Genomic DNA, 21,006 nt, shown 5'->3' with positions numbered 1-21,006 from the left:
TCATTTACATTAGGTATATCTCCTAATGCTATCCCTTCCCCCTCCCCCCACCCCATGACAGGCTCCATTGTGTGGTGTTCCCTACCCTGTGTCCAAGTGTTCTCATTGTTCAATTCCCACCTATGAGTGAGAACACGCGGTGTTTGGTTTTCTGTCCTTGCGATAGTTTGCTCAGAATGATGGTTTCCAGCCTCAGTCATACGTGTGCATGTGTCTTTAGAGCAGCATGATTTATAATTTTATAATCCTTTGGGTATATACCCAGTAATGGGATGCCTGGGTCAAATGGTGTTTCTAGTTCTAGATCCCTGAGGAATCACTACACTGACTTCCACAATGGTTGAACTACTTTACAGTCCCACCAACAGTGTAAAAGTGTTCCTATTTCTCCACATCCTCTGCAGCACCTGTTGTTTCCTGACTTTTTAATGATCACCATTCTAACTGGTGTGAGATGGTTATCTCATTGTGGTTTTGATTTGCATTTCTCTGATGGCCAGTGATGATGAGCATTTTTTCACATGTCTGTTGGCTGCATAAATATCTTCTTTTGAGAAGTGTCTGTTCATATCCTTCGCCCACTTTTTGATGGGGTTGTTTGATTTTTTCTTGTAAATTTGTTTAAGTTCTTTGCAGATTCTGGATATTAGTCCTTTGTCAGATGGGTAGATTGTAAAAATTTTAATTCAAACTGAAATATTTAGCAAGAACTATACAGCATATGAGATGCCAAAATTTAGAAACAAACTTCATTAGTAAGTCTTCTATCAAGCAGATGTCAGTATGTTGGCTGAAGCTGTTACATAATTGAAATGTGCATATCTAATTCATTGTGTATTCTCCAGTTTTGAAAGGTAAGCAGTGTTTGTCCTGACTAGTGGATTCATCTAGTGTGGGATATGCACAAAAATTAACAGTTGTATGTTTACTTAGACTGTTTTTGAGACCAGAAAATTAATTAGACAAGGGAAATATAGCAAATTAGGACTAAAATTAAGTATTACTAATAGAATAAAAATATGTGGAATCAATTTTATTTAGGTGTGACCACTATAACATGACTGTATCCCATGTGTTAGATGCTGAAACAAGAGAAAACCAGAATGTTTCCCTGCCATTTTCAGGAAAAAGAGAAAACATCCAAATATCTTAGAGTCAGGAGAGTAAGATTTTCCAGGTCAATTGCCACCTTCCACATGACTAGTAATAATTATGCATTATAATAGTTCAGAGCCCAGGATGCACGGAACATAAATGCATGGCAGACAGGTGCTGTGATTGTGTGGGTCTGCGGAGGGATTGTGGGAGAAAGGAGAGTAAGACGTGGCTAGAAGGTACTGGTATCATTATCTCCTGTCCCGTCTGCTTTCTCTGCTCCCTTGCTGCAGATACTGTTGCGGGAAGACCCACAGCTGCATTAACTTAATCAGTATTGATTCATGCTGTCCCTCACTTTTGCTTCTGCTAATTGGCTGTTATTTTTGTTACTGGCATGGAATCCTGAGATCATTTACCACAGTTGCATGCGAATATTCTCTCCTCTTTCAAATTCCTCATTTCTTCTGTGCATTCCCTCATTGTCAAAGGATTATTTACTCTCCTCTTTATTACCTAGATAGTCTGTGGTGGATTCCTTCTTCACCCTGCAAGTCACTGCCCTTCCAGCTTTAACTCCTGTCCCAGGTTCAGAGATTTGTCTCTAGACTTAATCTTCTTCAGTGGAACTGAGTCATAAATTATCTTGCCTCCTGTATGAGCTTACTTTTATGGTTATACAACAACATTTTTTTAACAACTCAAGATAACATGATATAATTATGTTGCACATTTCTCTAACACCGTAATACTTTATTCTACACACTCTGTCACTTTTACCTTCAATCATACTCTTGATTAACATGTCCGTAGCATGAATAGCACCCTCTATTTTCTGCTGCCCATTGCCACTTCTTTCTAGGCTCATTCTTCCTGTCAAATAATGTAAATGGATAGACCATTTGCTTGACACTTTTTATTTTCCGAAGCAATATTTCCCAAGCTGAAACCATGCTTTTTCCTAGAAATTCATTTTTTTGCCTTTGAACCATAAGATGAGATTCACTGTTTTCTTTTTTTTTTCCTTCCTTTTCTTCTTCTTCTTGACAGCCATTTCAGTTCTCTCAAGTGGCATTCACAAACCACACATTAAATGGTTAATTGAGTCTTAAATGCTCAAATGCTCAAGTAATGTCCTCTGTTGTTTGGTTTGGGATTGCATTGCTGGGATCCTGTTTTGGCACACAGGTCTTTAATCATGTGGTTTTAATTACGACATTCGTCCCATGACATTTGGGAGTGGATTAGGATACGGAAACCCAGGCCATTTGTTTAGGAGGAAAAAAGATGGTATTTTAAAGCAACCATAGTCAAACAACTTATGCATGTGTTGAATAGTCAGTTAGCATTCCAAGAAAAGAGTTAGGTCTTTCTGTTTCTTGCTGTACCCTCAACACCTAACTTGCTGCCCGTGCATTGTTGGCTCTCTATAAATGTTTCTTGAATGAGAGACTGAGTGAGTGACTCAGCCCTAAATGAAAGTTTAAGCAAATGGCAAAGAAGATTGTTCTTCTGAAGTAGGGTTTGTTTTTATCTTTTGTGTGAATGTGTGTATTTAATGTATTGGGTTGGATTAATGAGACAGCAAGGTATGCATATCAAGAGGGAATATAATCACATGAGAAATTAACTAATAAATTATTTTTCTTAAGGTATGAATTATTACTCATGTATAAAATGAATCACATTAGCCAGGTTAAAGAAGCCAGAATTATCCAGAAAAAAACCCAGCTCACTTATTCCGTAGTCAATGGGAAATAGATGGCAGAATGAATGAAAACATGACTCATTCTCCTTCACAAAGTGCCTTACTCGTCATCTCTGCAAAGCTCCACCAAGGCTCAGGTCACATACTGCCACCTACAAAAACCTGACTTCCCAAATGAAAATAATCTCTATTTCTGGCCCTCTAAATAGATTTCATATGACACTTGGTAGGACATCACAGTCACCTAAATGAACATTTTGTGCCCTTTTCAAAACCATAAACTCTTAGAGGGCAGGATTTTTTTTTCTTAATTTAGTTTTGGAGCCCCACTAAACAATGTCACTTATACTGTGCACATATAAATGATGAATAACTATTTGTTGAATAAATTAATGGAAAGATGAATGAATATCTCAGAATTACAATAAGATGAGAATAAAATATATGAAAATAAAAACAGAAAAAAACTTGTATGTGTCTATGAGTACATAAGAATTCAAATGCTGAGGGAAAAGTAGGAAAAGAGGTAGAAAAGGGCCAGTTCGTCCTCAGAATCTGAAAACCCCAAAGTAAAAATGTGTGTATATCATTTGTAATCATCTATTGACTACCCATTATATGAAGTAAACCCTTACATTTGGCCTTCTACCAGCAGAGATGGAAAACCCTCCAAGGAACTCTTAAGTCTAGTTCCTAGATAGGTGTGTAGTAGAGGGAAGGTCTGGGAGAACAAACTGTGATGTGGTTGGAGAGAAAATCTTCTAAAAAATAAGAATAACTGTAGTAAAAAATGCCAAGACAGAAATAAAATGTGGAGTTGCAATTATACATTTAAAAAATAGATATAATTTGGATTATAATCATTTTCTTGGTTAACAAGGAAGGGGAAAAATACAAGGAATGACTCAGGTTTATGGCAAGGATTTCTCCCTGAAATGGAAGTTTCACCAACTAAAACAAATTAAATCAAGACAAATATTGGAACACTAGAATAGAGAACATATGGGCTAGTTCTCTTAAGGAAATAACCTATAATTGGAAAATGAAAAGAAGGAGGGTTTAATATCTTAACTAAAGGGACAAACGTGGAAGGAATGTATTGAACTAGAAACAACAACAAAAAAAGTTGCACCTAGGAATAAATAGGCCAGGAGTGGTAGCTCATTCCTGTAATCCCAGTACCTTCGGGGGCTGAGGTGGGAGGATCACTTGAGCCCAGGAGTTCGAGACCAGCCTGGGAAACATAGGAAGACCCCATCTCTACAAATAATTTAAAAATTGGGTGGGCATAGTGGTGTGCACCTGTGGTCTCAGCTACTCAGGAGGCTGAGGCAGGAGGATTGCCTGAGCCCGAGAGGTTGAGGCTGTAATAAGCCATGATCAAATCACAGCATTCCAACCTGGGTGATGGAGCAAGGCCTGGTCTCAAAATATAAAAATAAAAAATTAACTGAAGTGTGTTTATTTGACACCATGCGTGAGAACAGCTATGTGAAAAGTTAAAAATTTACTTGGTCACATAGCTTATGCCAAATATCCATAGTAGCATCCTACAAAAACCTTTTTCATATTGGGTTGTGGATAGCAAAGATTAAGATAGATAAATAAAACAGATGGATTACATTAAAAACTTTATTTATGTTAATACATTACAGGAAACTTTTGCTCTTTACTCTTCCCACAAATGTGATTCCAACAAACTCTAGCAGGTGCATTGATGGATGCAAAGCTTAATATAACTTTGTTGTGTCCTCAAATTGTTTATAGCCTACAAAAGGAAATCAGACATATACATAATAACCAATTTTTAAAAGTGAACTAAAAGTTTACAGAGTTACTTTGATCAAAGTCCAGGCCTCTGCATATGTTCATACAAGTTGTGAATTCAACACAGTTCTAGATACTGGAATGAATGACATCTTAGAATTGAGCACACCCAAATACAGTTACCTATTTTTGAAAGGAGAGAGAAATCACTAACAATAGGAGAAAAGCTTCACTTTGTAAGTGGTGGAGGTAGCATCTGTACTGAGCACATGGTGTAAACTAAGTCAGTATAGTCCCAAAGTAGAAACTGTGTTCAAGGGTCAGTTTGGACAGTTGGATTCCAGTGGAAGTCACATATAAAGAGTTAAATGCTGAGAAGAAAGGGTGAGCATCGGTTTGAGAAAGGGTTTGAATTCCAGGAATGGGGCTTAAATGCCTTGTGTCACATAAGGAGGTATTGGGAGAAAATGGTGTAGGAAAGATGTGGGTGACAATCAAAGCTGAGGTGTGAGAAAACTAATCGGGTGTTGGTATGGCAAGATGTACGGGAGTGGTTAACTAGAGAAATTGAGTCCACTTACCAGGCCAGTCTTTAAATAAGATGTGAGAGAGAATGACAACTGAATTAGCATCAGGGCCAGGAAATAAGAAAGCATAGACCATTTGAAGACATTGCAGTAAAAGAATCAACAAATCCTAGTTACTAATGGGATGTGAGACTTGGCATCACAGGCAGAACTCAAGAATGATTTGGAGACTATGGGACTTACCAGAGTGCGGTGGCATTAACAGGAAATGGAAAATCAGGAGAAGAAGCTGTTGGTAAATATTATTGAAACTAACCAGTGGCCAAATATGTTAGACTGGAACTTCAGATAACAGTCAGGCCTGGAAAGAATGATTTGCAATTTGAGAGTTATCTGCAAAGAATCTTATTTGAGACCTTGAAAGAGAAATTGCTTAGTCACAGAAATGGCCCCGTGTGGTTGATAGTAAATAGCATGGGTTTGATTGTGGAGAGGTTCACTAAAGAAATACAAACAAAATTTTGGTATATCTGAGCTAAGGAGGAAGAAAATAAATCTTAGAATTGGAATAAAGGACAAGCTGAAGACAAGCTTGGAAATTTAGGCCTCAAGGCTTGGCAATGGTTGGTTACCAAATAGCAAGACCTGTGATTCTTTGCCAGATGTTTCCTAAGACTTTCAAAGCTTTGGGAGTTTGGTTTCTGCAGATACATTGTAAAGCAGATGATTAGAAAGGATTAGGCTTGGATTCAAGCCTTGACCCTTTGGTGTAGAATACTAGATAAGTTTATATCAGTTATCAGTTCATGTCTTTTAAACCCTGGTTTTTCATGTGTAATGAGGGTTAATGATAAATTTACTCTTCTTATTTCACAAGGGTTCTTGCAAGAACCCAGGTTATCATTATAAAAATTGTAGTTTTGTTCTATGGGAAAACAGGTGCCAGTCTTTACGTTTATTTTCTTTGCTAAGTGACCCGGGGACAAAAATCAAAAATAGATTTCCAATCTTCTCTACATTTAATTCTCTCTCTCTCTCTTTCTTTCTTGAGAGTCTTTCTTTCTTAAGAGTCTTGCTCTGTAGCCCAAGCTGGAGTGCAGTGGCGTGATCTCAGCTCACTGCAACCTCCGCCTCCTGGGTTGAAGGGGATTTTGTGCCTCACCCCCAGAGTAGCTGGGACTACAGATGTGCACTAACACACCCAGCTAATTTTTGTATTTTTAGTAGAGACAGGGTTTCACCATGTTAGCCAGGCTGGTCTCAAACTCCTGACTTCAGATGATCCGCCTACCTCAGCCTCTCAAAGTGCTGGGATTACAGGTGTGAGCCACCATGCCTGTCCTACATTTAATTCTCTACATTAAGCTTTGTGTTTCCAATTATTTATACATTTAAAAAATACATCCTTTTGCTTTTTGTGATTCCCTTTTGCTTTCTAACCATGCTTTTAAAATATCTTCTATATATTTTGGATTTCTGAAGTTTTATCTTAGTATCTCTTAATTTTTGTTCTAGATTTAATTCTGATTTCCTAAATACAGGTTGTCTAGCTTCTAGAGTTCTCTGCTTGGTAAATTGTTGTATAAGACAGTTTTTAATATATTACATTTAGAGAGACTGGAAAAATATTGCAATTCTTATTACACTATGGAATTTTATGGCTAATCTGTGTAATGATCTCAATACTTTAAAAACAGTGATCTGTGATGCTGGTTTGATAAACAAGGACAAAAGTAGTGAAAGAGATTGAGCAGAGAAGACGAGAAATGCAAAACACATTTATTTAGAGACTGGGATTGAAGATGGGATGATACCATCTATATATATATTTTTTAAGTAGAGAAGGAAATACAAATACTTTACTGGAAAGTTGAAACATCTGAAAGCTAGTAGATTAACACAAGTACTGAATAACTAAAACAAAATATGGCTTTCATGCTTTCAACAAGTACAATAAGCTATGCTGAGGCCAAACGAACTTTCCCCAGAACTTTGTTGGGATGCGGTGCCAAGATTACAGTCTTTCTTTTTTTGGCTGGAAGTATTGAATGAAATCTTTCTGCTGCTATTTCCTCAGCTGGAAGAAATGATTGCTAGAACCTAACTAGATAGTCAAGATACTAGAGCGGCTCAGTGGCCATGTGAGGCTATTACTTGTTGGTGGCCATTGACCAGCTTCTCCACCTGTCTTAGGGATCTCTTTCATGCTACTCCATCTATCTCCATTTCTCTAATCTCCACTCTCCAGACACTTTGTTCGTCAATCCTTCTCCCTTCACCCCTGTTTACTACCTTTTATAGTCTTGCTAGAGAAATTCAAAGCTAACTAAGTTGATAATTATATTATCACAAACTGAGATCATTGGTAGAATGTCAGGAGGTATGAAAGTCACAGGGTGAAATATTTATTGAGTGTATATTAAGTGCCAGACATTATTATAAGAGTGGAGGTACAGCAGTAAAAGAGATAGAGAAGCTCCCTGCCCTCATGGAGCTTACATTTTAATGGGAGGACATAGATAATAAACAAAAAGTAAGATTGTTTCAGATAATGTGTTACCAAGGAGATCGAAGAAAATGACTGATCACTGCATCTAAGAAAATATTTATGAAGTTCTTTTCTGCTATATAAGTGAAGCATACATTGCAAATCTGTTACTCATTCTGTGGTCATATATGATTTCAGCTATTGAGATTTTTAAAAAGGCAGAAGGCAGATACACCATAATCTCTCTTTTCTTCCTTCCTTTCTAGGCTGGTAACAGTTCATGTTTGCTTCATAAATGAAGCAGCTTTAAACAAATTCATATTCTGTCTGGAGTGACAGACCACATCTTTATCTGTTCTTGCTACCCATGACTTTATATGGATGATTCAGAAATTGGAACAGAATGTTTTACTGTGAAACTGGCACTGAATTAATCATCTATAAAGAAGAACTTGCATGGAGCAGGACTCTATTTTAAGGACTGCGGGACTTGGGTCTCATTTAGAACTTGCAGCTGATGTTGGAAGAGAAAGCACGTGTCTCAGACTGCATGTACCATTTGCATGGCTCCAGAAATGTCTAAATGCTGAAAAAACACCTAGCTTTATTCTTCAGATACAAACTGCAGCCTGTAGTTATCCTGGTCTCTGCAAGTAGATTTCAGCTTGGATAGTGAGGGTAACAATTTTTCTCAAAGGGATCTAGAAAAAATGTTTAAAACTCAGTAGTGTCAGCCACTGTACAGTGTAGAAAGCAGTGGGAACTGTGATTGGATTTGGCAACATGTCAGCTTTATAGTTGCCGATTAGTGATATGGGTCTGATTTCGATCTCTTCCTGATGTAAACCATGCTCACCAATATCCCACTATACAAATGCAAATGGTTGCCTGGTTCCATTTATGCAAGGGAGCCAGTACTGAATTATGCCTTGGCAGAGGGGAGACTCCAAAAGAGTCATCGCAGGAAGAAGTTAAGAACACCGAACATCAGAACAGTCTGCCAAGAAGGACATTGGCATCCTGGGAAAGTCCGCCTTTTCCCTTGACCACTATAGGGTGTATAAATCGTGTTTGCAAAATGTGTTATGATGTGTTTATATTCTAAAACTATTACAGAGCTATGTAAAGGGACTTAGGAGAAAATGCTGAATGTAAGATGGTCCCATTTCAATTTCCGCCATGGGAGAGCCTAAAAATAAATTATGACATTTAGTATCTAAGGTTAGAAAACCACGCCCACATGCTAATATGGGTGTTGAAAACTAGGTTACTTGGAATGCAAGGAATCAGGAAACTTTAGTTATTTATAGTATAATCACCATTATCTATTTAAAGGATCCATTTAGTTAAAATCGGGCACTCTATATTCATTAAGGTTTATGAATTAAAAATAAAAAGAAAGCTTTATGTAGTTATGCATGTCAGTTTGCTATTTAAAATGTGTGACAGTGTTTGTCATATTAAGAGTGAATTTGGCAGGAATTCCCAAGATGGACATTGTGCTTTTAAACTAGAACTTGTAAGACATTATGTGAATATCCCTTGCCAATTTTTTTTATAATCAAGAAAACATCTGACTAAAGTCAAAGAATGATTTCTTATGGTTTATTTTGATGAAAGTTCTTTTAACATGTCTTGAATGTACACATAAAGGAATCCAAAGCTTTCCATTCTAACTTAATCTTTGTGATAACGTTATTGCCATGTTCTACAACCGTAAGATAACAGTTTTCAATGTAGTGACACAAAAGGGCATGAAAAACTAACTGCTGGCTTTCCTTTCATTTCAAAAGTCCAAGAATTTCTAGTATATTTGGATTTTAGCTTCTGTTCAAAGCAAATCCAGATGCAACTCCAGTAAGTGGCCTTTGCTCTTTTTTGTACCAAAGAGCCCAGATGATTCCTACAGTCCCTTTCTTCTCTAACATGCTGTGGTTCCTTAAATATGAGTAATTTCTCTAAGATATAACCCAGGTGCTTTGAGAAGCTGCATTAAGGTGTTCAGGCCCTCAGATATCACATGGTACACTTGATGAGTAATAAAACCAGAGATCAATTTAAATTGCTGATAGGTCCTGTCTCAGTGTGTGGCATTGACTGTTTTCAGGAAAATAGATACAGATTAATATGAGTTATGCGTGTAGGTTGTGTATAGATTGAGAAGATAGATACTTCTCAATCTAGTAGTTTGATTTATTTAACCAATGGTTTCAGTTTGCTTGAGCATATGAAAATCCTGCTTAATGTGCTTAAGAGTATAATAAATGTGTACTTTTGTCCTCAAACCTAGTAGCTGGGTTTTAACACTCATGGACATGGTCTTAATCAATAGAGTTAAATAAACAAATTCAGCAAGTTATTAAATCTGACATGGTAGGAGAGGGGAGATGTGTCCTGCTTATTAAATGTGTTGGTCCATTGAAAGTTACATGGATTGCCAATTTTTAAAACACTAAAGTTGAATAAAATGCATGAACAATAGAAAAATGCTGAACATTATTTTGGATGCTAGCTGCTTGGACATTAACTGTGTCATTTCTGCTTTGAGATGAAAATATATATTTATCTTTGCTTATTTTATCCCAGATGTGTTCTGAATATCCTTCTTCATAAATCATGGAAAACTCACTGCTGAGATAGTAAACCAGGAAATCGCCTTTTCAGTTGGTGCCATGTATCTGACAGTTCCATCTTGGAAAGTTTCAAAATTACCTTTTAAAATGATCTCAGAAGTCTGTAGATTCTCAATGATACTGAAAGCTTCGCACCTCTTTGGTAGAAACCAGGTCTATTTAGAAAATGGCTTTATGATAAATGTTGCCTCCTGAGCGATAATGAAGTGTTCCTGGATATTGTATTGTAATTTAATGTGCTTACCACACTGCCACATTTTAATGAGTCAGAGAAAAATTGATTTTTCTTCAATACAATAATAGAACAAGTAGCCTATTCTCCTAAAAAGTATGTGAAAAGAAAATTATGAAAAATTATGCATACCTAATGAAGTATTGGTTTTAGTAAGAATTAAATACATTTCATTGAGCTTTAAAGTACTTTGGAGAAACCTTGGGGCACGTTTTCCTACTCTAATTCAACTAAAGTTATAAATAAAGAGAAAAACTCATTCAGAAATCATGGATTTTAAAAATATTTTACTGCAGCCAAGTTTTCATTTCAAAATGTAATTCCAGTTTGGAGCTTTTAGGCATTATGTATATTTTAAAAATATATTCTTCAAAAATGCATTTTGGCATGGTGGGATGGATGTTGCAAAAGATATCCGGAGCCTCCAGTCTGTCATTAACTGATATGGTAAATCACTTCTCCTCTTTGGGTCTCAATTTTTTATTTATCTATATGGTAAACTCAGAGATCACTCCTTAGGGGTGAGTCCTATTGCAATATGACCGACAAAGAAGACAAAATAGCATTGAAACTAACCCATACAAAATATCCAACTCTGGATTCTGTGAATAAGTATCTTGACCATAAAAAGTCATTGCTGTTCTTGTTTCTAATGTAAATAGTGTCCATTAGTAAAAGTGAAATTCAGTCTTAAGTAGGGTGAATTGGATCACCATTTACACAAGAGATGGCTTTTTCCTTTGCTTGAATAAACATTTTGGATCACCTCCAAAGAATGAAAACCAGTAGTACGTTTTAGTCATATTAGTCAGGATGAGAAACTATAAGATGTGTGTAACATTTGGAAATGCACCAAAGTGGGCGTTTAAATCTTCTCATTTTATTGAAAACTAAGAGCAGAAAATGTAAAATGCTCATGAAGGTTTTGAATGCCAAAAGATATTTTAGAATCAATTTATAAAGGGGTAATTCATTAATTACACTTTAAAATTGGAAAGTGGGATAAGAAATCTAAAGTAAACCAGCTTATCTTTGAAACAATATTATTTTGAAATTGGCTTTAAAATAAAACCATTCAGATTGAAATTCTAATTAGTTCATTTGTGGAATTTGATCACACAATTCATAATGTTGCTGCTTTCCATTAACTAGTCTTGAAATGCCTTTGTTTGTAAAAATAAAATAATGGTACTTTCATTTTATAACAAGGTGTTTTTTTCAAGAAATAATCCATGCTAAAATGGATATTTGTGATCCTGAAATGTTTACTAAGCATTGTAAATTTATTTATAACTGCCATCTCCAACTACATCCTTATGATGTTTTTAACAATAAAATTAAAACAACTGTTAAACTAAAAACCACACCATTTTCCAGTACTTGATCTCTGAGCTACAATACTCACTAAATATAATTTTCCAATCAAAATATTCTATTCTATATTCTAAGGGTTAATATGTGATTATAGTGTCCACTTGCCACCATTTTTTTAAATCAATGGACTTGAAAAGTATTAATTTAGATAGATGCGCAGATATACCCTTAGTTCAGTCATAGATTGGAGTTCGCATATAATAATGTAAATGTATGTCAACACTATTCTAAATAGTTCTATTATGACTGAAATTTAATTAAATAAAAAAGGTTGTAAAATGTGATGTGTATGTGTATATACTGTATGTGTACTTTTTAAAATAGGTGTATGTCCCAACCCTTTTTTATACAGGTTTGAATTTAAAATTACATTATATATACATATACTTTATTGTTCTAAATAAAGAATTTTATGCACTCTCATAAATTTACCCTGTCATTTTATATCTTAAGGTTATCACATATGTCTACAACATGGTTGAACATTTATTAAGCTACAGTCAAAATTTTCTGTGGAAACTTTTGTCATTAATCTAGATGTTATTAAGCTACAGTCAAAATTTTCTATGGAAACTTTTGTCATTAATCTAGATTTTGTTGAAATATGGACACAAGGGGATAAGAAATTATTTAAATTCAATAAATATTTATTGATTACTAAAATAAGTAATCAAGGAAAATAAAAAATGAATTAACACGACGTTTGCTTTCAAGAGATTTATAACTTGTTTGGAGAAAAGAAATGCAATAGATATATAGAAAAGCACTATAATAGATACAGATACAGAAAATAGATACAGATATAGAAAAGCAGTATAATATGTATAGTCCCTGAAGTAAATACCTACATGCAAAACAGAGGTCCAGTTAATGTGCTTAGGGCATGCAGGAAGGAGAAATGGATACAGAATAAGGGAGACTGTGGAGGAATTGATGTTTGGGCTAATACTTAGAAGGATGAGACAAATTTTTATAGTGAGAATTATGCCCAGTCAGGGCAGCATTTTCCATAGAAAGAAGTTATAAAATTTCTAAGCTTATTTTACCAAATCAAACAGGTATGTCCTTAGCATACACCAAATAAAAAGACACACAGAGAGATAAGACCAGACCCTTCAATGTAACAGTGAGTGCAGACACTATTCTTAGGGTCCCTGAGAAGCCTAGACTCCTTTGCTTGTTTCTGAGAAGAGGAATGACAAGATCAAAACGCACTACGGATCCTGTGATTTAGGCAGTAGATAATCATCCTGCTTAACCACTGGTTGCTATTTGACTCTCAAGCACATACCCTTGCTATATGACACCACACTTATTCACCCACCATTTCTTTTCAGAATTTGCTGATTCTCTCTCCTCTGTTTACCTTTTATATTGCCAACTTCGACCAATATATGACTAGATAACTAGAATAGCCTCCTAACTGATCACATGATTCTACTTTCACCCTTTTTCAATCAGTTCATCACATTATAGTCAATAATAGGGAGACATCTGGTGGGTGGGTGGGTGGGTGTGTGTGTGTGTGTGGGTGTGTGTGTGTGTGGGTGTGTGTGTGTGTGGGTGTGTGTGTGTGTGTTTCTGGCTAAAACACTTGGATGGCTTCTCATTATTTTTTAGATAAAGCCCAAACTCTTCAACACAGCCTACAAGGCTCTACTTGAGCCATCTCATCTTTTTTGTTTTGTTTTGTTTTGGATTGCTGATTGTTTTTGCCTTTAATCCATAAACAACATGAAGGTTGGGCCCATAAATACTAATATAACTGCAGTCCTAAAATTTAGTGCAAATTATTAGTGGAATTGAAACAAAATGTGATCTAAATAGCTATCATCTGTTGTATTGAGAAGTTATTTTTTAAGATTTTTATTATGGACAATTTGAAATATATGCAAAAGTCGATAAGATAGTGTAATAAATTCATATAACCATAACCCTACTTCAACCTTACTCAACTCCTGAATAATCTTGTTTTATCTAACCTCCCTATCCACTCCGCATTTTGTATCATTTTCAGGAAAGTACTTAAAAGTATTTGATCTGGAAACATTTCTATGTATATCTCTGTTAACTTTCAGAAAGCGTAACCCTGATACCCTTGTTATACCTAAGAAAAGTTATTAATAATTTCTTAATACCAAGGAGCCAACAAGTATTTACATTTTAACTCTTTTACACTGTACACTGCAGTATTGCACTAGAGTAGGGTATAAAATACAGTTAAAAGTCCCCCTTGAACGTTAAAGTTAGTTTCCCTGGAGGTAAACACTGCTAATTATTCCTCATTAACTTCTAGAATTTTTTGGCATGTACAAACTATATATACATGTATATGCAATACTAGTCTCTAACCTTATCTCTTTCATTTATTAGGAGAACGCAGAACACTACATCAGCCTAGATAAATCTTTACCCACTGCACCATAATAACCAGGAAATTATAGATAGGCATTATGATTATAATATAATGTGTGCCCTTTGGAATTTCAGTACTCAGCAAAATCTAACATACTATCAGAACTTTTTGTTAATTACCTAACTCAAAATTAAAATGAAGCTCTCTTCCAAGGACATATCAGCCTCAGCAGCACTCTCAATTGGTGGCTTTATTCCCCCTACAGGTGTTACTGGGTCTGGAGGTGGGTTCCCTGCTCCTCATTGCAGCTTCTGGGTCATTCTTTTCTCATCCTTAGACCCTTGTAGATTAGAATCTCCTGCTATCAGATTATATACCCACTGCCACTCATTTCTGCTTTCATGTACTAACTCCCAGGTTTTTACACCTGGTTTCTTGATGGGTTTAGCACCTAGGTGGATAACTGTCACTGGATTCATTTGTATAATACTATTGCTTTAATTCTTGAGGGTGTTACTATAACCATAAATGGGCCTTTAAACATTCTTCACTTTCAGGTTATTGAATTTCTGTCCTCCTAGGAAACTTGCCTTCAACACTATTCTAACCGATCGGTCTCATGGTCTTCCTACACACCTTGCTGTTGCCATTAACTGCAACCCATTCGTATGTCAATTGCATTCATTCCATCTCTGAGCACGACTTTGTATCTTTCCAGTTTGCTCCCTCATATACCCCAATCCTAACAATCCTTTAACTCACTGGGCCTGTCAACCTATTGAGTCTACCATTTTTTACTACTGTCAATCTCTGATGCCCTCTCTTCCCTTCCTAGGCAGTTATTAAAATCTGTGGTCCGGCATTATCATTGTCCTCCTGCATACACCTTCTTCACCCTTGGTCCCTCTCACTTTCTAGTATTTGTTTGGTAAACCATAGCCCGGCTCAAATCCCATTCTCTACTCACTCTTTGTCTATACTTGTATGGCTAACATGGCTAGAGCACAATGCACCTTCAGGTCTACTGGTCTCTCTGTAAATTCCTTCCCATGAACTTCAAGTAGGTACTATATTTCCCTAGTCCATTTGCTTTTCTATTCTCAAAACAGACTATTTCATACATTATTTTCTCTTCCAAAGCATGCACCTTGTTCCCATTCTCACTCTTAGCTTATTATCTTGACTACTATGGCACCTTGAATATTGAAGAAAAAAAAAAAGATAACTTTCAAAGACTCCTAGAAGCTAAAGGCTGATTTTCTGAAGCTTACATTTCAAAAACTCTTACTTATCCAGGTTATTTATAAGTTCCAGGAGGGGACCTAGGAATGTGTTCACATTGTAATACGTTTTTGTAAAATTTGCAGCGACTTCTATTTATCAGTGGCTGTTCTGGTGTGGGAATGGCTTTCAGCGACACTCCTACTGATCATGGCAACAGCTCACCAGGGCATCATGACCCAAAGGTGTGTGGCCAGAGGCTGTATCATGATGTGAACATGTCCTATAGACCTGGCATCAAAAGTATGTGTGTAATGGAGGAGAAACAAGGTTTGAAATGAATGGACCCGGCAGCCCATTGTGGAAAATTCTCACAATCATAACAGTCCCCTGATGGGTGAAATTCTAAGTAGAAATTCAGCTTTTATTAGTGCTTCACAAAAACAGAAATTTTCTCCTGTCAGGAAAATAGTAATGTAGACTATACAGTTATAAACAAACCATAAAAAACCTTTTTTTGGTTGTTAATAATGAAGAAACACAATAGAATTTAACAAAACTGTTTTAGTTACAAAGCTAAAAAATATGTACATCAGGTCACATGTTTTATGCTCCTGAAAGTACACTGGAAGCATAAAACAAGTGACCTCACATACATATTTTGACAAATGCATAATGTCATGTATCCACCATTATATTATCATACATAATTATTTAAATACCCTTTAAAAAAATCCCTCGTTCTTCATGTATTCAGTGATTCTTCCCTCTCCCTGAACTTCCATGAACCACTGGTGTTTTAATGTCTTTTACCTTTTACAGAATGTCATATAATTAAAATCCTACAGTATGAACATTTTCAGGCTGGCTTCTGTCATTTAACAACATGCATTTAAGATTCATCTATGTAGTTTGTGCCTTGATAGCTCATTTCTTTTTGTCAATGAATAATGTTTCATTGTAAGGATGTATCACAGTTTGTTTATCGATTCACCTAAAAGAAAAGACATCTTGGTTGCTTTCACTTTTTGATGATTATTAATAAAGCTACTGTAAACATTAGTGTGCAACCTTTTGTGTGAACATGTTTTCAATTCATTTTGATAACTACCTAGGAGCACCATTGCCAGATTATATGGTAAGACTATGTTTAGATTTATAAGAAATTGCAAACCTGTTTTCCCAAGTGACTTTACTATTTTGCATTTCCAGCAGCTATAAGTGAGAGTTCCCGCTGTCCTTCATCTTGGCTAGCAATTGCTATTGTCAGTTTTTTGGATTTTAGCCATTCTAATAGGAGGGTAATGTTATATCATTATTGTTTCAATTTGCAAGTCCCTAATGACAAATGATGTTGAGCATCTTTTCATATGCTTATTTGCCATCTGTGTATCTTGTTTGATGAGATTTCTGTCCAAATCTTTTGTCCATTTTTAAATTGGGTTGTTCTTTTACTTATTGTTGGGTTTTAAGAGTTCTTTGTATATTTTTATACAAGTTAGGTATGTGTTTTGCACATATTTTATTCCAGTCTATGGTTTGTCTTTTCATTCTCCTGTTTGTCACAGACCAGCTGCAAGCATTTTTTTAAAATGTAAGAACAGAATATGTATCTTGATTGATTTATTCCCTAATATCACAGAGAAAAAGCAGTCTCCACAGTACCTGAAGTTGATTACTTTGATATTTTGCACATATCATATTTTCTTTTCAAGTTTCTCTTTTTGACGGAGTATTTTAAATACATGCAAACTTGGATTTTTAAGAGTTTTTGTGTAGTGAAATGCTCTCTTATTATAAGACCTTGCAACATAATTAACAATATTTTAATTACTTCTAAAATATATTTTCATCTTTATTTCTTATGTTTTTAGAGACCGGGTTTCATTGTCACCTAGGCTAGAACTATATTTTTAAAGACTTAAAAAGCTCCAACACATGAGAAGGAAAAAGTTAGTGGAATTCATGTACATTTAACTCCGATTTTAAAAGATGCTTTAAAAGTTTTATAAAAACAAATATGAAATTATGGGCTCCTGATTCGAACATATAAAATGAACATAAAGGATCTCTTTCTGACATCTTTGTATTTATTTTGTTAAAGAACTGAGAGAATGTTTAAATACAAAATAAACTGATATGAAACAAAAATCAATATAAATAATTTAGAAAATAAATTTAAATTATTCTAATTTTGAGAAGCAAACTGTAACAAAACAGTATCACATCAAAAGCAGTAATGTGTTAACAGGAAAATATAACTTTCCAATAGGAGTTATAAATAGGCCCTTAGACTGCTTTACAATCAAATTAATAAAGAAAGTGGGTCACTAGAACACAATGGCAAATGATTTTAATTTTTTGCTGATTTAATACAAAATACTATATTGATGAAAATAACTTAAAACACAATACATCTTCACAACAAGGGTATCAGATATAAACTGGTTAATGAATGTCATCAATTTCTAAAACATTAAAAATTAATCACACCAAAAGAGAAATGTAAAATGTCCTCAAATCTTACAGAGCTCATGTATAAGAAAAAAAATTTACAGAGTTTTTACCAAATTTGACAATTCTAAAAATTTACATGATATTGCCAAAATGAGCTGTAAAGATGAAAGAAAACTTCTACATTACCAATAGTAAAAAAATAAGTAAATAAAATTGATCAATCATATCAATCATGGTAGTGTGATAGTGGTAGGAATACTAACTTATTTCTATAAAACATATTCCCATATTTCCATATGAAGAAGTGATAAAAACGTATGTAACCACAAAAGGGAAAATAATTGTTATAGGTATATGTATGGCAGTTAACTAATCAAAATACTATTTTTAAAATTATCATAATGTTTGTATTTGTCAACTTCTTATAACACAGTTTTTGTTATATCCTTTCATTCTTAAAATATTTATTTTCCTACCTACTTCTATAGTCATAATATCTATATTATTTTTCTTAAAGAATCCACCAAATGTATCAGTTTTGAGTCCCCCAAAAAACTGGATCCACTAAAATGGATTATTAAATCTTGGCTATTGCAAATAGTGCTGCAATAAACATGGGAGTACAGATATCTCTTCAATATACTGACTTGCTTTCTTTTGGGTACATACCTAGCAGTGTGATTTCTAGATCATATATTTTATTAATTTACATTCCCACCAACAGTGTACGAGGGTTCCCTTTTCCCTGCAACCTCACCAGCATTTGTTATTGCCTGTCTTTTCGATACAAGCCATTTTAACTGGGAGGAGATGATAGATATCTCACTGTAGTTTTGATTTGCATTTCTCTGATGATCAATGATATTGAGCACCTTTTCATATGCCTGTTTGCCATTTCTATGTCCTCATTCGAGAAATGTCCATTCATATCTTTTGCCCAGTTTTAAATCAAATTATTAAATATTTTCCTATTGAGTTGTCGAGTGCCTTATATATTCTGTTTTTTAATCCCTTGTCAGAAAAGTAGTTTGCAAATATTTTCTCCCATTCTGTGGATTGTCTCTTCACTTCGTTGATTGTCTGTTTCTTTTCCTGTGCAGAAGTTTTTTAACTTGACGTGATCCCACTTGTTCATTTTTGCTTTGGTTTCCTGTGCTTAAGGGGTATTACTCAAGAAATCTTTACGCACTCCAATATCCTGGAAGGTTTCTCCAATATTTTCTTTGAGTAGTTTCATAGTTTGAGGTCTTAGATTTGTCTTTAATCCATTTTGATTTGATTTTTGTATATTATGAGAGATAGGGGTCTAGTTTCGTTGTTCTGCATATAGATGTCATTTTCCCAGCACCTTTAGAGACACTGTCCTTCCCTCAATGTATGTTCTTGCTTTGTTGAAAATGAGTTTACTATAGATGTATGGATTTGCTTCTTGGTCCTGTATTCTGTTCCATTGGTCTATGTGTCTGTTTCTATGCCATTATCATGTTGTTTTGGTTACTATAGCTCTGTAGTTTAATTTGAAGTCAGGTAATGTGATTACTCCAGTTTTGTTCTTTGTGTTCATGACAGGTTTGGCGATTCTGGGTCTTTTGTGGTTCCCTATAAGTTTTAGGATTCTTTTTTCTACTTCTGTGGAGAATGTCATTGGTATTTTCATAGGGATTGCATTGACTCTGTAGCTTGCTTCAGGTAGCATGAACATTTTAACAATAACAATTCTTCCAATACATAATATGAAATATCTTTCCATTATTTTTGTGTGTCTTCTTCAATTTCTTTCATCAATGTTTTTATAGTTTTTATTGTAGAGATCTTTCACTTCTTTAGTTAATTCCTAAGATTTGTATTTTATTTTTATCTATTGTAAATAGGATTACTTTCTTAATTTCTTTTTTAGATTGTTCACTGTTGGCCTATAGAAATGCCACTGATTTTTGGATGTTGATTTTGTATCCTGCAACTTTATTGACTTTGTTTATTAGTTCTAATGGTTATCTTGTGGAGTCCTTAGGATTTTCCAAATATGAGATCATATCATCAGCAAACAAGGATAATTTTACTTATTCCTTTCCAATTTGGATGCCCTTTATATCCATCTCTTCTCTGATTGCTCAAGCTAGGACTTCCAGTACTGTTGAGTAACAGTGGTGACAGTAGGCATCCTTGTCGTGTTCTATATGTTAGAAGAAATGCTTTCAGTTTTTCATCATTTAGTATAATACTAACTGTGGGTCTGTCATGTATGGCTTTTCTTATGTTGAAGCATGTTCCTTTTAAAGCCAGTTTTTTGAGGATTTTATTATGAAAAGAAGTTGACTTTTAGCAAATGCATCTTCCAGCATCAGTTGAAATGATCATATGGTTTTTATCCTTCATTCTGATATGATATGATGTATCACACTGATTGATTTGTGTATGTTGATATGATGTATCACACTGATTGATTTGTGTATGTTGAACCTTTTTTTTTTTTTTTTTTTTTTTTTTTGCATTTTTGAAAATCTCTTTAATGTCTGGCTTAATAGAAGGCAGCTGAATTCTTATACTTGCTTCTATATTTCCTCTCTTATAATATGTTGTCTTCATTGATGTTTTTGAGGAAAACTCGGCCTCAAACAGATATGCAATTGTAAAAGAAAGGTCTATTTTAATAGCTTTTTCAGATAATTTTGTATATTCTTCTTTGATGCTATACCCACATTAAAAAGGAAGTTATTTCTTAAAGGTTAGTTGCAGTATGGAGTCTAGAACACATTTTATACTCATAAAAATCCATTGGTCTGTCTTGTACTTTGAATGGATCTTTTACCCATATATGATTTTGTAACATCATACATTGGTCATTTGGAAAATATTGTTTCACTTAGTTACATAAATCATGTAAATGTTGACACATCTTATTACACAGTATAAAAAAATCCTACCCATTAATATTTCCACCAGTATCATCAGAAAAGCTTTAAGAATTAAAAAACTCTCAAAGTTATCAGTGATGATAAAAGTTTCCCAAAATTCCAACTTTAACAAGAAAGCTCAGTTTGTATCATTGACCACAAATACCATCAGTTGTTTTTCTTGAATGGGATTGTCAGGCTTACTTTGTTCATTTTCAAGAAAATGCCTTCCAAATTACCCAAATCCGAATAAT

The 21,006-nt window shown here is 34.7% G+C and overlaps 1 protein-coding gene across 4 annotated transcripts in view; it reads left to right on the top strand.

The window, feature by feature from the left end:
- The window catches only part of KITLG (KIT ligand), an 87,855-nt gene extending 75,749 nt beyond the window's left edge, over positions 1-12,106 (top strand). For 2 of the 4 annotated variants that reach the window (XM_003313839.7, XM_509255.9), the window contains one exon: positions 7,852-12,106. Coding sequence is in view for 2 of the 4 variants with exons in the window: in XM_016923954.4 (XP_016779443.1) it covers positions 7,852-7,921 (70 nt within the window). In the remaining 2 variants the exon portion in view is untranslated. The remainder of the gene's footprint in view (positions 1-7,851) is intronic. The other 2 variants (XM_016923954.4, XM_016923953.4) reach the window with 1 other exon arrangement.
- Positions 12,107-21,006: the final 8,900 nt, after the last annotated feature.

Source organism: Pan troglodytes, chromosome 10 (assembly GCF_028858775.2).
Source record: "Pan troglodytes isolate AG18354 chromosome 10, NHGRI_mPanTro3-v2.0_pri, whole genome shotgun sequence".
Lineage (NCBI taxonomy): Eukaryota > Metazoa > Chordata > Mammalia > Primates > Hominidae > Pan > Pan troglodytes.
The sequence above is the reverse complement of the archived record's forward strand: the minus strand, read 5'-3'. Positions and strand labels throughout refer to the sequence as shown.